The sequence below is a fragment of the Archocentrus centrarchus genome, chromosome 21 (assembly GCF_007364275.1).
Source record: "Archocentrus centrarchus isolate MPI-CPG fArcCen1 chromosome 21, fArcCen1, whole genome shotgun sequence".
In the NCBI taxonomy this organism is placed as follows: Eukaryota; Metazoa; Chordata; class Actinopteri; order Cichliformes; family Cichlidae; genus Archocentrus; species Archocentrus centrarchus.
The window spans coordinates 21,482,071-21,496,065 of record NC_044366.1 but is presented as its reverse complement, the minus strand read 5'-3'; the positions used below and the strand labels follow the sequence as shown (position 1 = coordinate 21,496,065).

The following is a 13,995-nucleotide window of genomic DNA, read 5'->3' as shown; positions in this document are numbered from 1 at the left end:
AACTATCAAACAGGTGACAAATAGTATTGACTGTGTTTTTTGTTTTTTTTGCTGTATACCTTCATCTCCACACATACCACAGTATCAATGTTGAAAACAACTGTCATTAACCACCGTATCTTTGTTAGATGCTCTTATGTAGCATTACTAGTGTTGTTCCTAAGTCTGAAGAATGTAGCTAAAATGAAATTATCATTTGCAAACATACTTTAATACAAACAGTCATATTTTCTGACATTAATACATGACATTATCCACATTATCTTGAGGCAGTTGTGCGACAGAAATGCATGTTTTCTTTGTTTGGTGCTTTCACTGTACTCACTCCAACACAATTCCATATAAACGATGACCATCTATTTACTGTTAATGTATAAATAAGTGTATTTGTACATAATTATAGCCAATGTATTCATCAGCATTATCAAACATCTGTAGTTCTGTAGTCTCTACCTGCTGCATTTGGTTCAAGAGTCTCTCCAGTTCAGCAGTTCATTGCATTTGTAGTAATTGTTAATGTTCTCCATGAGACCCACACAGAGCAGTGGGCAGACATCAGGTACATCCCCCATCCCATCAGTCAAGTGTTTATTAGGACAGATTTAAGCTGAGAAACTTTCCTCTATCACAGGAAATCTTTGATCTTTCTCTCTCTTTACTATTTCACCTTTTCTCAGTTTCGCAGCCTTCAGTTTCTCACAACGACCTGTTGCATTTAGGTTCATGTCCACGATGCATGTGCAAAGGCTTTTTTTTTTTAATGGGAACATATTTGCAGATCAATTATAGATAGAGTTCACACGTTGAACATAGCTAGCATAGGGCTCCACTTCCTCCACATCCTCTAGCTACAAAAAAGAAAAAAGAAAAAAAAAAAGAAAGAAAAACTGAGAGCGGTGTCTTGAACAAAACACGACAAAGTGCAGTAAATAACCAGAACTATAAAACACGGGCTGTGTTACCTACCGGTGGAGATTTGGACAGTGTGACATCTGACTGCTGGTATCGCCTGGCAAAAGTCACACAAACGTGTTCAGTAACCCCGGGACAAGAAGGGATTATTTTGATTCCATTTCTATTAAATTAAACTTCTTACCTCAGCTTTATGACCACAAATAAGAAGAATCCCACCAAAAATACAGTAATCATCACAGCAGTAAGTATCCACAGCCATGGAACAGGAGGGTCTGGGAGACAAATAAGTGTTTGTTAATACTTTCATGGACATCATTGATAACTTTTGTTTCTCACTTTGTAGAAACCTGACCTTGAAATTTTGGAAACAGAGTCATGCTCCAGTTCTGTTGACTGATTATACAGCTCAGGTTATTTGGACCCATGGCTTCAGGAAGCTCCAGCCGACTTTCTACTGTAAAAAGTCCATTTCTTTTAGACATTCGCACTGGAAGACTTCCTGTATGACTCCAGCTGATGTTGACAGCAGGATATCCTCTTTCAGCTCTGCACACTGCCACCGTTGTGTTGTTTTTATGCTCTAACCAGGCATCCATTTTGGGAAGAACTAAAGCAGGAGAAACAAAACAAAACAAACAGCTTGCTTTATTAGAAGTTAACCACATCACAAAATGAGATTTTTAATCATACCTAGAAAAGTAGGACTGCCATGTTTTATTTGCCTTGCCGGCATTTTTCTTTGTTCTTTAACTTTTTCAAACTGAATATCTAAAATATTTAAATGAAGAATGTCAGCAGTGAAGTCGCTGTTTGGGTCTAGAAAAGCATAGTCGATTTGATAAAAGGTGCCATTAAAAACACACATGAATGTCTGTTTCACTCCCATATGAGTTATAAGCTGATGTTTCAGACTAAGTAAAACTAGCGGCATTTATATGTGACAGTGGAGGTACCAAGATTAATTAAAAAAGTCTTACCTACAATAGCCACATTGATTTCACACTTTGTAGCTCCTCCTTTGTAAGCAAACTCACAGTTGTAGACCCCCACATCATCTTTTGAGAAATTTGGGATGTGTAGATATGGCTGAGAGCTGGATGTGTTTCGGAGTGACTTGCCATCTTTGCAGGAGTCTATGTTCTGACCGTCAATGTTAAACTTTATCATGCATTTTTTGTTGACCAGTTTTATGTCCCATAAAACATAAAATGTCTCATTCCACAACTTATCACTGCATGTCAGGTTAACATCACTCCCATTACTGAAAACTTCATTTCTGTAATCTGGAAAAAAGGAAGAGTGCATGAATTAATTTTACATGTTGTTCAGATTGAATTATTTGGGTTTTATGTTGATGGTTTTGCTAATATACACTAAAAAAAATGCAAGAGCAATTGAAGAAAACAGAATTTATTCTGCACGGGAAGAAGACAGGAAAGAAAAATTAATAGAAAGTATTTAACAAATACGCCTCCTTCAGTTTTAAAGTTCAAACACAGTTAAACACAGTTATAAAATAAATCATAAGATTGCTTTATATTTTTGTCAGATTTGTCCAATTATCGGTCCAAAAGAAAATTATTTCAAATTCTACTGAAAAAAAAAAGTGAGAGGGAAAGCGAATGAAAAGCGGTAAAACACTGGCTAAAGACTATTATTATATTCCAGAAATAAATAAATAATGACCACACTTTTCTTTAACAAATAATAAAATAATATTACAATGCTTAAAGGTCCTTTTTTTTTGTTTTAATAAATTTCAAGTAAAGCATGCAACAGTTGAAATTAAACAAGCAATAGAAAAGGAATTAATCACAGTAAGGACCCATTTTCACATTCTGTGTTTTTACTGGCCACACTTCATTATTGTTTCTTAGTAGTTTACTCATAATGCACAACAGCAGTATAGAAACACGGGGGAAAGACTTTTACCAGAAAAAGAAGAATTGGTGTTCGCAGGGGAAGTTGAATTAGTTCCTGAGAGAGACGGAGGTGGATTAAGGACACAGTTAGTAGAGTGATTTTTTGTTTTTTTCAGTAATTATGTAGCAATAAAATATTCATCCTGAAGTGTTCAGTCAGCAGAGTAACAGTCATGGTAACTTATCTGTTAGTGGAGGTTTAGCTAATTAGTTGGTTAAGATATAAAGTGAATTGATTGGCCCTGCATGAGAGTTAAATAACAAACAGTTGTGAGACAAACAGCACTTTTCACAAGCCTTTGTAAAGCAAAACATGACAATTACTGAAGGTGGGGTTAGATAACATTAAAGTTCAATTCCTCATAAAACCATCAAATATTACTGATAGTCTTCCATGTTACCCAGAAGCCAGTCACAGACTCTTTTTATTTTGTATAAATGAAATGGAAAATTCAGGGTGGATGTTGACAGTGGGTTGTTTACATCTGGCAGGTGTAAAACCAAAAAAAATGCACAAAGTGAGGCAGCAAAACCACAAGTCTCAAACAGAGACCCCCTTACAGTGCAGAAAAAGTTACATCATAGAGTTCCCCTGATCTGAAATCAAAATTTCCACTTCAGTTACAAAGTGGCGCCATGCAGTTTGTTCATTCAGAAAACACGGGGCTGCCTCGTGTTGTGGAACACACTTTCCCCTGTACGAGTTTCTGCACTGGCCCACTTTCATGTAAATTCTTTCCACACACTGTCTACACTATGAATCAGAGTATACCCATTTAGCAGAAATCTCAGGAGGATAACCGCTTATAGTTTACTACTCATCCAATTATCACTAATGAGCCATAAAGTTAACACTGATTTCCTCTATTATTATGCATGCTGTATATATTTGGATATGATACAAAACTATAGATGCATTCACAGAACATAATTTTATGGACAAAAAGGGTAAAAATGACATTTGCAAAGTCTTGAAATGTCTCCAATAAATTGGTGTTGTTGTAACTCACACGAGTTTCCCTGGAATTTGTAATTAATTTATCACTTTTGTGGAAGTTATGAAAATAGCAAAGCAAATGTGTCAGCGTGTCAAACCTGATTCCATGCTCCGTGCTTCAGACAAGAAAAGGATCACGAGATACATCCACATCATCGCTCTCATCGCTGCTTGCCTTCGTGTGGTCCTCTGTAAACCTGCTGCTCACAACACCAAAACTTCAAGTGTGGCCTGACCCTAACTGTCAGTGCTAAACTGTCTAAAGTGGCATCAAGCTGAGAGGCATCTTCCCCCCTTTCTGCTATTTTTTCATTTCATTTTTACCCCCAACAAGCTCAGAGGTTAAGTGAAGCACGTCCTCCAACCCATCCAGACAAACCTGAAGTCCTCTGTGACACAGAGATATATGTCGAGTGACTAACAAATCCCTCCCTTCGTCTTTGTCTTCCCCTCTCCAAACTGCTTTCCACTGAGACATCTGCCTTTTGCTCCCACACAGGATGACGTTTCATAAGTTGAGACGCCCGTTTCCTTTCTTGCCAGTCACATGCTGCTCTTTACAGTAGCATGTATGAACACGCAAAAAACAAAAAACAAAAAGTTGGTATGAAGGGCACAAAGAGCAAAGTTATGTCTTTCAACTATATTCTCCACATTCACAGGTTTAGGTGATGATTCATTATGGGTTTATTGGAATTTTGTATTGTACATTGTATTGTCTACTCACATTTAGACGTTTTTGTGATATAAATGAAGTATTATCTGTAAATTAGGGCAGTCCGACTGCTCTAGGTTTTCCACTAAGTGTGGTCAGCGCACTGCTCATTGAAAGATTCGGGCGTATAAATCATTTGTGCTGACTAGGAGTGCTGCTTGTTTTGCTGTGGTCTCGTATTTGCTGGTGTAAGAACATTTTGCTGTTTAAGACTCGCACTCTGCACGCTTGCCTACATGCAAAGTTACCGTGGGTGCAGGTGTTATTACTGACTCCATCTCCAGTTTGCAGATTGCACATTAGCTGAAAACAAAAATGGTGCAGTCATTGCGCTGGTCTGTGGTTATGGGCTCTAAGCTGAATGCGGAGTTTGTGGTTCATGAGTACATTTTGCAATGAGCAATCTTGATATTAAGTGTCCCATATAAATTCAGATAGGGCAGATGAGCAATGATAACTCAGCTCTCCTTCACTTGTGGGTAGTCTTTGCCTGACAAACTGTGAAAAGAGTCAAAGAAGATTTTTTTTTTTTTTTTTAACTGCAAAAATAGCGAATAAAATGTTCTGGTATTAACTCATGCAACTAAAACCTAAACCAGCCAGAGTTAGATTAATCCTTTCCTAATATCATCTAGAGGGAGGATGTTGAAAACATGCGACATGCAGTAATCTAGGTTAAAAGCAGGCACTACTTGCTGTTCTCCTTTTTCTGGGATCTAATATTAGATGGTGTTTATTTCATGCATAGACAGAAATTCAGCTGACTCTGAGCTGGCACACTTGGAACAAGGGAACTAGTTTTTCCACAAAACTGCAAATCTTTCAGCTGTTAACTGATGTTGCTTTGGTCAGCAGTATTGCACACATTCAAATTTCAAAAAGGAGAGAAAAAAAATGAGTGAGCTCACATGTTTTTGGGCTTTAACAACTAGAAGCACAGACTTGTGCATGTGTGTATGCATGGTTGCATGCACAGTTTCCCTTTGATAAAGTGGCTTCCTGTTGATGCTAAAATCATGCTTTTTTAGCTACCTAAAAATATACCCTGCATGGTAAGAAAACAGTAGTTACCAAACAATTTGGGGCTGTTATGTGTAATTCTTTTTGGTATTTTTCTCCTTCTTCTGCTTGTTTTTTTTTTTTTTTTTTTTTAAAGAACTTTACATCAATACTGGCTAAACTGAGTAGAGATATACTGTAGCTTTTTGAACGGATAAAGTCCAAACTCAGATATTTAGAACATCATGCAAGGTCCTGGGTTGTTACTGACTAATACTGAGACCTCATTGCAGCCACGTGTACCTCTTGCTTGTTGTGAAGTTTCCCTGCCTTTAGTTCAGGTCAGCTGAAAAGCTGTTGGTTTACTTTTATGGTGAACATTTTTCTGTTCAGAATGACACCAAGTAAAGATGTTGAAAGAGTTTTGAAACATTAGACTGAACAGGAGCGCGCAGCATGCTCCTGGATACCTCAGTATTCACCATTCTGCTCCAGTGAAGGTTAGTGTGCCAGTGCCAAGATCATATTCAGAGAATAAGGCCGTTTGCTTCAGATTCAGCAGATTCGGCATTTTTCAGTCTCATTTGTTTTACATGAAGTGAATCATCTTGATCACTTACATAACATACATGCGTTTCCACAGAGCATTCTTTACTTGCTGTGACTGTGGAGTCATAAAGAGAATTTTCATCACCATGCAAATAATTTTCCGGTCATCCGGTATACATCTATGTTGATCAGATCGCTCTTATTCTTCATTTTCTTGTGTGGTCCTGCTACTTGTTATAAACCCAACTATTGAGTTTGGCAAACTAACTATGCTGTCTATCTGACAGAAAATAGTTTGGGGTTTTTCTTGTTTGCTTGTTTTGTTTCTTTTTTTTTAACCCCACATTATCGTCTCTTCTTGCAGGGTCACCGCTTTACTCTTCACAACTCCACCCTAGTCTAAATGGAAACTATCATCTCTTTATCATCTCTGACTCATATGTGAGGTCGCTTGTGCGTGGAGACATTAAAATGCCCATGAAACAGTAATTCACATTTCACACTACTTTTGAATTCTTTCAATTTTGCCATCATGGATTAAAAACAGGTAAATTTCATAACCAGTCATTTACTATTTATTTTATATTGATGAAAACCTAGTGCCATATGTATTGTTTTCTTTGTTGTATATTTTGACCATATCACTAGGTTTTTGTACGTGTTACTTGGCATTATAGATGATTCTAAAAGATTGCTGTCCAAAATTTGACAGTCTTCGCTGTTTGGTAGGTGATCAAATACTTATTTCATGCAATAAAATGCAGTGTACGTACGAAGTGTACGTACGATAAAAATTACAGACCTCTCCATTCTTTGTCGGTGGGAAAACTTGCGCGCGCACACACACGCATATATATATATATATATATATATATACATATACATATACATATACATATATGTATATATATATATATATATATATATATATATATATATATATATATATATATATATATATATATATATATATATATATATATATATATATATATATGTACATATACATATATACATATACATATACATATATACATATATACATATATATATATATATATATATATATATATATATATATATATATATATATATACACATTTTTAAGCAACTACTTTTTTCCTCTTACATTTTTTCCCTCAATAAGGCAAATTCCTTATATGCATTCACACTCACATGAAATTAAAGCTGAATTGCTCTCCTGAATTTTACAGTCGTTGCCGTCTTACAAAAATTGATACTACGAAAAAAAAAAACTTTCCTACTAAAAGATGCTTATCTCCTGCATCATGCCCACAGCCTAAGGCATAACCATTTCAGCATTCACGGCTAACAATTTTTACGAAGGTTATATTGTGGGCCATGTAGGTCATGACCTTTGTGGTAGTGTAGGCTGGTTTAAAAAAATTCAAAGATTAAATGTAGCAGTTTTGGCAGTTATTTAAGTAGGGTTTTAATTCCTCCTAAATAAAATAATAATATAACTGTTTAATTTTTTTCATCATTTATTATTACTGGAAAAAGTGAGAATACACGAGGTGCAGGTAGACTAAGTGGGAATTGAGACATATGAAACGTGCGCCCGTGGAGAGGTAGACACTAAAATCTGTTCTATTTGAAATAGAGAGGAAAGAAAAGTGCCTTAATTTTGTTTTTTGTTTTTTGTTTTAAGAAAACTAAAAGCATCCACCCGGTACGTGTAAACCGACGCTCAAGATAACTCCTCCCACTTCCGGACGGACAATTTATTATCGTCTCCATGGTTACAGTGTTAAAAGACTTCCTTGAAGTCGCTGTCAGCACGTAAAATTAGCTGTAAAAAATATTGTATTAAATTAAGAAAATGTGCGCTTCTGTGACGCGCACGTTCATCAAGAAGGAGGATGCTGGTACAGCTGCTCTGCGTGAACGGACTTATGACTACTTGTACGGTGAGTAAGCTTCAAACTAACCCACAGCTCACAGCCACAGATAACTGCTGAGCTTGATATCCGCCTCGGTTGCCATTAGCTGAACTGTCCCTCCACAGATCCGGTCCACACACTGTCATCGGAGGCAGACCACACCAGGGCCAGTTTCAAGGCCTGTGCGTCAAGGTCTCGAGTAGTAAGTCGTCTTTGTTGTTAAGCGCAACAAACGTTTTATCCTAAATAAAAGATAAGGTGGATGAAAATGGTGTCGTTATTATATTATCGTTTTTCTTCAGTTTAATTTAAACCTGCAGTATGCAATATTTATCTTGTATTGTAATAGTGTATATTTTCTTTCACCTTTTCATTGGTATGAGCAGGTTTAGTCTCTTTTGTTCCCCCTTCAGGGTTTCAGGAGCAGATTAGATGGGAAATGCGCACTGACATTGTTTCTCTCTGCTTTGCTCAGAGGAAAATACCGGATTTTGCATCCATGTTTAGTGACAACCCACGCTATACTGTTAAACTGGACCCTGCAGTCCCACAACTGGCCTTTACTGATCTTCAGTGGCGAGGCCACAGAGAACAGCGTAAAGAGGCCCTGCAGCAACTCGCTGGGTAACACCACATGAACAATTTATAGAATAGAATAGAATAGAATAGAATAGAATAGAATGCCTTTATTGTCATTATACAGGATGTACAATGAGATTGGAGAAGAAGAATAAGAAGTATTAATTACACTGCTTTATTTTAAGGTGTAGTCTTTCCCTCATTACAGACATAAAGTATTTTTTTTTTTTTAGCATTTTTTTATATTATATTTATATTATCTTCTTTACAGGATTACTCCAACATGGCTGAAAAGGGAGGAGTGCAATGTGACTGGAGCTGATTACTGCAAATACTTTAAACGGTTTGATCAACCAGTCCAAAATCTGAGGCTGTGATTTGGTGAAATTCAGTCCAGCAGTTTTGTATTTTTTTTGTTTGTTTTCTTTTGCCTAATTCGACAAACTAAAGATAACTGCCATACTGCCATCTGTAAATATCAATGAAGCCTGTGACGTTCGTGTTTCACTCTGTTCCCTTTAGCCCTCTGATTCACTTTGCTCAGCAGATACCTCCAAGTGTGGTTTATGCTTTACCAAGGTAAGGTTCTTCATATTACTTTGTACAGCTGTTTCTGCTGTGTCTTGTTTTGGTATTAGGCATATCCTCTTTTTGTGTCACCTTAGAGAAGACTTTGAAACCTCTGATAAAAGTAATGCTGAGCAACAACCCACCCACTTCACTGTTGGGGTCCAGACAGACTACAGGGAAAGTGAAGCACAGACAGACCCATACAGCCCCGAGTACGTGATTCAACCTGGGACTACTCCCTCTGAGCTCCTGCAGATGGCAGCTCTGACTTGGGGTACAAGCTTATTTATTGCGTTCTTTACCAGTATGATGTACACTCACCAGCCACTTCATTAAGTCCCGGCAGTATACTCATCCCGCTCTCTTCTCTCCTTCCTATTCTGAGCACCACTGTTTTGTTTTGGCTCACTAAACATGATTTACAATGCTGCTGCACCAGCTAACTACTCTATAAGACACTCTATAAGACACACAAATTGTTGCATAGCTGACGTCAGCAGTTTCACAAGCATCATTCACAGATGACAGGGAGCAAGGTTTAATCAATGAGTGGAAAATGACAGAGTAAATATTTGCAGAGCTAAAATTCTATTCATAAGGAAAATGCATAAATAAAGTTAAACTTTGTTTGACAAGATAGACCTATGACAGAATAGAATAGAATAGAAAATTCTATTCTATATATTAGAATAGATATTATAGAATTAAAATTCTATAAAATATATTAGTGGAACTCTTATCATCTGTCCACTTTACCATAACACTGCTAATATTTGTATGATATAGAAGGGCCCTTTTGATAGTCATGTCTACTGGGCCCCATCGGATGGCCTCTGAGTCCATATATCAAATTTTAAAACCAAGAAATTTTACTATTTATGTTCTGACGCTTGTACCTTGACTACAGAGATGCTTTTTAATCTTTTATCCTCCATTTGTCAACTTCTGTGTTGAGAAACATTATTCTTAAATTGAAATGTATTCCTGGAGTGTTTAGTTCCCTCTTCAGCTTTAATTCTCTCTGAAAAACATTTTTTTATACCCTGTCACATTACTAATTAGCTCAACTGCAAGATGTTACAAAAAATGAACTTTTTTTTTTTTTTTTACCATTACAAACCTTTTTCAGTGTTGTTGTCACAACATTTTTGAATGTGCTTCTGATCTCAAGTTAAAAATTTGCATATATTTAAAAAAACAAAAACAAATGTTAAATGTGTCACTGCCAACACTTGATATGTTATTTTTGTACTATTTTCAAGTAAATATAGGCTAATAATGATTGACCAATCTCTGCATTCTGTACCTCAGGTCACGGTCTGCCCGCAGGCCTAGCTGAAGTGGAGATGATAGAGCGGGCACGTGCCAAACGAGCTTGGGAGGCCAGCCTTCCTCCACTGAGTGATCTGAGCCAGCTCGACAAGAGGAGGCACATGATGGAGGAGATGGAGGCCAAAGAGTGGGCTTTTAGAGAAGGAGAAATTGAGAAGTGAGTGATGATGCACCTCAAATGCTTTCTTATCTCTAACTGGAGAACACAAGAGTAGGGAAGCAAACTGCTGCTTAAAGTGATGTTGGTGCACAGTTTGGCACACATCTAAGTATCACCATGTCTTAAGTGCTACACATTCATTGTTTCAGGTCACTCCCATCACTCTCATAAGGAGCATTTCAGATAAACTCGGTCAGTTTTTGTATTGATTGCTCAAAGTAGCCAAAGTAGTTATTGGATGCAGAAGCAGAGTGGCACATGGTAATGAAGTGCTTGCATGCTGCAGCCATGTACTACTACATACACTACATACACAGTTTCTTCTGCTTTTACTGTGCATTTTCTCTGCCAGGCTGCAAGAGGCTCGTTTAGCGGTGCTGAATGACCTTCTGAGGCAGAGAGATGAGGCTCAGAAAGACGCAACAAATGCCAGACTGAACCAGATATATTCTAAGCTCCAAGAAGACAAGAAGACCAAGCAAAACAAAAGACGCACTGACTACGAGAGGTGTAAGACATCCACCACCCTACTAGTATATTATTCAAGGTCTGGTCTCACTCTCTGTCAGCTGTCTCATTTTTCCTTATTTTTGTCTACAGCACTGAGAAAATTAGAAGCTAAGAGGAAAAATGAGGAGCGGAAGCTAGAGCGGTTTGCCATAGCTTCTCACACATATGTCCCCAGGATCCGCAGGGACATTTTTCCCATCAGGAACATCAACAGCAAGCTGTTAACAAGCTGCTACTTAGACACATATGAAGGTTTGAATCTGACTGCTGTTGGACAAGTTGAATTTTGTGTGGAATTTCCAATATAGCACACAGAGACAAAAGTATCCCTTCATTGTTAAGGTAGTGTTTCTAACTCTTTGTTAGGCTTGCAAGAGCTAGAACTGCAACTCAGTGCTTCAGTCCTGAAGCCAGAAGTGAAAAAAACAAAATCCAAACTCATCAAGGATATAATGAAGCCTCCTGACAGCAGAGCTGTGCAGCTGGTGAAGAAATACAAGGTAAAGCAGGACAAAAATATGCTTCATTAAAGTGGGCCTACTTTGCATCATTGACAGTTTTAAATAATCCTTATTTATCAGTGGAGCCTCTCAATTCACCCACCGTCTGAAACAAGCTTCCCAAGGTTTGAATAGCAGGTGAATGGGTCCGCTGTGTTTCTCAGATGACTGTATTAAGCATGTCTACTCTCATTAACATCATAAGAACCAAGAGCAGAAGACAATAAGAAAGCAAGCATTTAAAAGAATCTGAAGCCTGAGCTTTCAGATCATGGGGATGTTGTGTGCATACACTGACCCGATTATTTGACATTTTGACCATGTTTAATGCGAGCATCGTCTGTTGTAATAGTATTTGTATATAAGTCTGAAAATAAGGAAATGCATAATAGAGCCACTTGCAGCATATCACTTAAGTTTTAGATAGAGACATACTGACAATTATGGCTCCACAGGCCCTGAAGGAGGAGCAGGACATGAAGAAAGCTGTGAAGGCTTCACATTTTCTTCTCAGAAAGGAGAAGCCCATTCCTCATCCTCCCACTCCCACAGTGGAAGAGCGTCCAGAGGTCAGCTAATTATTCTGTTATTGGCACTTTCTTCGTAAATCTATGTATCTGTGTATTGTAGATGCTGTTTGTCAATAATAACACTTTGGTTTTTTTTTTTAGGGGGAAGAGGAGAAAGAACTTGCAGTAATCTTCTTGCAGAAACTACTGCGAGGAAGAAGAATCCAATATGAGGTCCCCCTGTGTGTCATTCCTACATAAATGCTTTGATCTTGTTCAGTTTTCGAGCACTTATCCTTTTACTTTTTTTTCGGCCTTTCTAAAGATGGTTAAGGGCAAGGAGGAACATCGGGACCTCATCCAGGAACTGAGGACTGTCCACGCTCTGAAGAGGGAAGAGCAGGAGCAACAAAAGGCTAACAAAGGGCACATAATGATGCTGAAAAAACAAAGAGACAAACATGGACTCAAGGTGAAATGCACAGACTCGACCACGCAGGCAAAAGTTGACCATTGTCAGTCAGCCTTTATACCCCTTTTCTCCTTGTTTTCAACAGGAAGCGTCTCAAGCTGGAGTGGTAGGTGCAGAACTAGAACAGGTGTTTGACACATTGTCCAAGGAGCTGATTCATCTCCAGGAGGAGCGCAAGGTCCACGCCTTTACACTGCTGGCTGAGCGAGACCGTCGCCTGCGAGAGGCTGAGGAGAGTGGAAGGAGGCAGGTGGAAGAACGCAAACGAATAAAGGAGGACGAGATCTTCAGACAAGTATGTCCACGTGTCATTTTTTTTTTTTTTTTTATTTTGTCATAATTGGGCAGAGCAGATCAAAAACCAGGAGGTGACAAAGCATTTGCAGCCAGTGTACCAGATCTTTAGAACAAGCTGAGTTAGTGAACTTTAAATGTCTTCTTAAGACATATTTCACTAATTTCTTTTTAAATTATTGTAATTATAACTATTTTAATGTGTGTGAGTTTGTGGGTGCCCTTCACTCTGTGTCACAGGTGGTGCAGGTTCATCAGGAGACTGTGGACTTGTATTTAGAAGACATCATCTTGGGGAGCAGTGAGCACATAGCTGACCAGCAAACCCGGGAGGAGATCCACAAGAGGGCAAAGGAGCTCAACGACATTGCTTATGCCATTGAGGAAAGGTAACGGGCACCTTAGAATATCTGTTGATGTTTTGTGTCAAGGAATTGTAACCCAAGAATAATGAATAAAAACATTTTTTTTGTGTGTGAGTAGCCGGGATAATCTTCAATCAGAGGAGATTGTGTCAGAGCTGGTGTACAGCTTCCTTATCCCAGAGGTGAAGAAGATCGATGTCAGGCGAAGAGGTTTGTAGCAATAATAAGCAGCATATGAAAAAACACTAAATGACTTAGAAGTAAAAGATAAATGCCACTTGTTTTAAAAATAGGAAAAAACACTCATTGTCAGTTGAGTGATAAAAGTAAAGGGAGATGCTTTCCTCATTTTTCTGACCTTGTGTTTTCCCTTTGTGCCGCTCTGCCAGTGCACCAGAAGCAGCATAGACACTTGCAAGCAGCTCGGAGCATCATTCAAGGGACTCCACACCCCTCTGAGCTCCTCAGCACTCCAGAAGCCTCAAAATGTACCTGTCCTGGTATAAAAGCCTCCAGTCACGTCATGGAAGAGATGATGAGCCAAGTGGAGCAGGGGAATGAAGCAGAGCAGCATGAAGCTCAAACTGAGTATAAAGAAGATTGAAATATTTAGTGCACTGCATTGCAATATAATGTTTAAAATCGTTGTATATGTTATTAAAATAAAGGTTTCATTATCATTATTCTGTTTTTTTTTTTTGTT

The 13,995-nt window shown here is 38.0% G+C and overlaps 2 protein-coding genes across 4 annotated transcripts; one reads left to right on the top strand and one right to left on the bottom strand.

The window, feature by feature from the left end:
• Positions 1-204: 204 nt before the first annotated feature.
• Positions 205-4,275, bottom strand: si:ch211-214p13.9 (cell surface glycoprotein CD200 receptor 1-A). 2 transcript variants are annotated; one of them, XM_030758715.1, is made up of 7 exons: positions 3,933-4,275; positions 2,848-2,892; positions 1,893-2,198; positions 1,268-1,522; positions 1,097-1,187; positions 967-1,009; positions 205-848 (listed from the first exon to the last, which is right to left on the bottom strand). In XM_030758715.1, exons 1-7 carry the CDS (start codon positions 3,997-3,999, stop codon positions 780-782), a joined length of 876 nt encoding a protein of 291 aa, XP_030614575.1. In that variant the 5' UTR covers positions 4,000-4,275; the 3' UTR covers positions 205-779. The 2 variants fall into 2 exon arrangements, with proteins under 2 accessions (XP_030614575.1, XP_030614576.1); XM_030758716.1 differs by lacking the exon at positions 2,848-2,892.
• A 3,597-nt stretch (positions 4,276-7,872) lies between these two features.
• Positions 7,873-13,975, top strand: cfap91 (cilia and flagella associated protein 91). Of its 2 annotated transcripts, XM_030758717.1 has the most exons (17): positions 7,873-8,028; positions 8,127-8,203; positions 8,477-8,625; positions 8,852-8,923; positions 9,103-9,159; positions 9,246-9,424; positions 10,462-10,639; positions 10,995-11,152; positions 11,243-11,404; positions 11,519-11,652; positions 12,108-12,221; positions 12,324-12,395; positions 12,487-12,633; positions 12,719-12,928; positions 13,168-13,316; positions 13,411-13,502; positions 13,682-13,975. In XM_030758717.1, the coding sequence occupies exons 1-17, from the start codon at positions 7,941-7,943 to the stop codon at positions 13,894-13,896; spliced, it is 2,253 nt and encodes a 750-aa protein (XP_030614577.1). In that variant the 5' UTR covers positions 7,873-7,940; the 3' UTR covers positions 13,897-13,975. The 2 variants fall into 2 exon arrangements, with proteins under 2 accessions (XP_030614577.1, XP_030614578.1); XM_030758718.1 differs by lacking the exon at positions 8,127-8,203 and having other exon boundaries at positions 7,917-8,028.
• Positions 13,976-13,995: the final 20 nt, after the last annotated feature.

Bases quoted from the DNA above. Each gene is read 5' to 3' on its own strand.
- cfap91 (XM_030758717.1), top strand. From the start codon at position 7,941: ATGTGCGCTTCTGTGACGCGCACGTTCATCAAGAAGGAGGATGCTGGT. The intron at 12,222-12,323 runs GTCAGCTAATTA...TTTTTTTTTTAG, and splicing joins CAGTGGAAGAGCGTCCAGAG to GGGGAAGAGGAGAAAGAACT. The intron at 12,929-13,167 runs GTATGTCCACGT...TCTGTGTCACAG, and splicing joins AGGACGAGATCTTCAGACAA to GTGGTGCAGGTTCATCAGGA.
- si:ch211-214p13.9 (XM_030758715.1), bottom strand. From the start codon at position 3,999: ATGAGAGCGATGATGTGGATGTATCTCGTGATCCTTTTCTTGTCTGAA. The intron at 2,893-3,932 runs GTTTGACACGCT...CGTCTCTCTCAG, and splicing joins AGCACGGAGCATGGAATCAG to GAACTAATTCAACTTCCCCT. The intron at 1,188-1,267 runs GTCAGGTTTCTA...TTTGTCTCCCAG, and splicing joins TCTGTTTCCAAAATTTCAAG to ACCCTCCTGTTCCATGGCTG.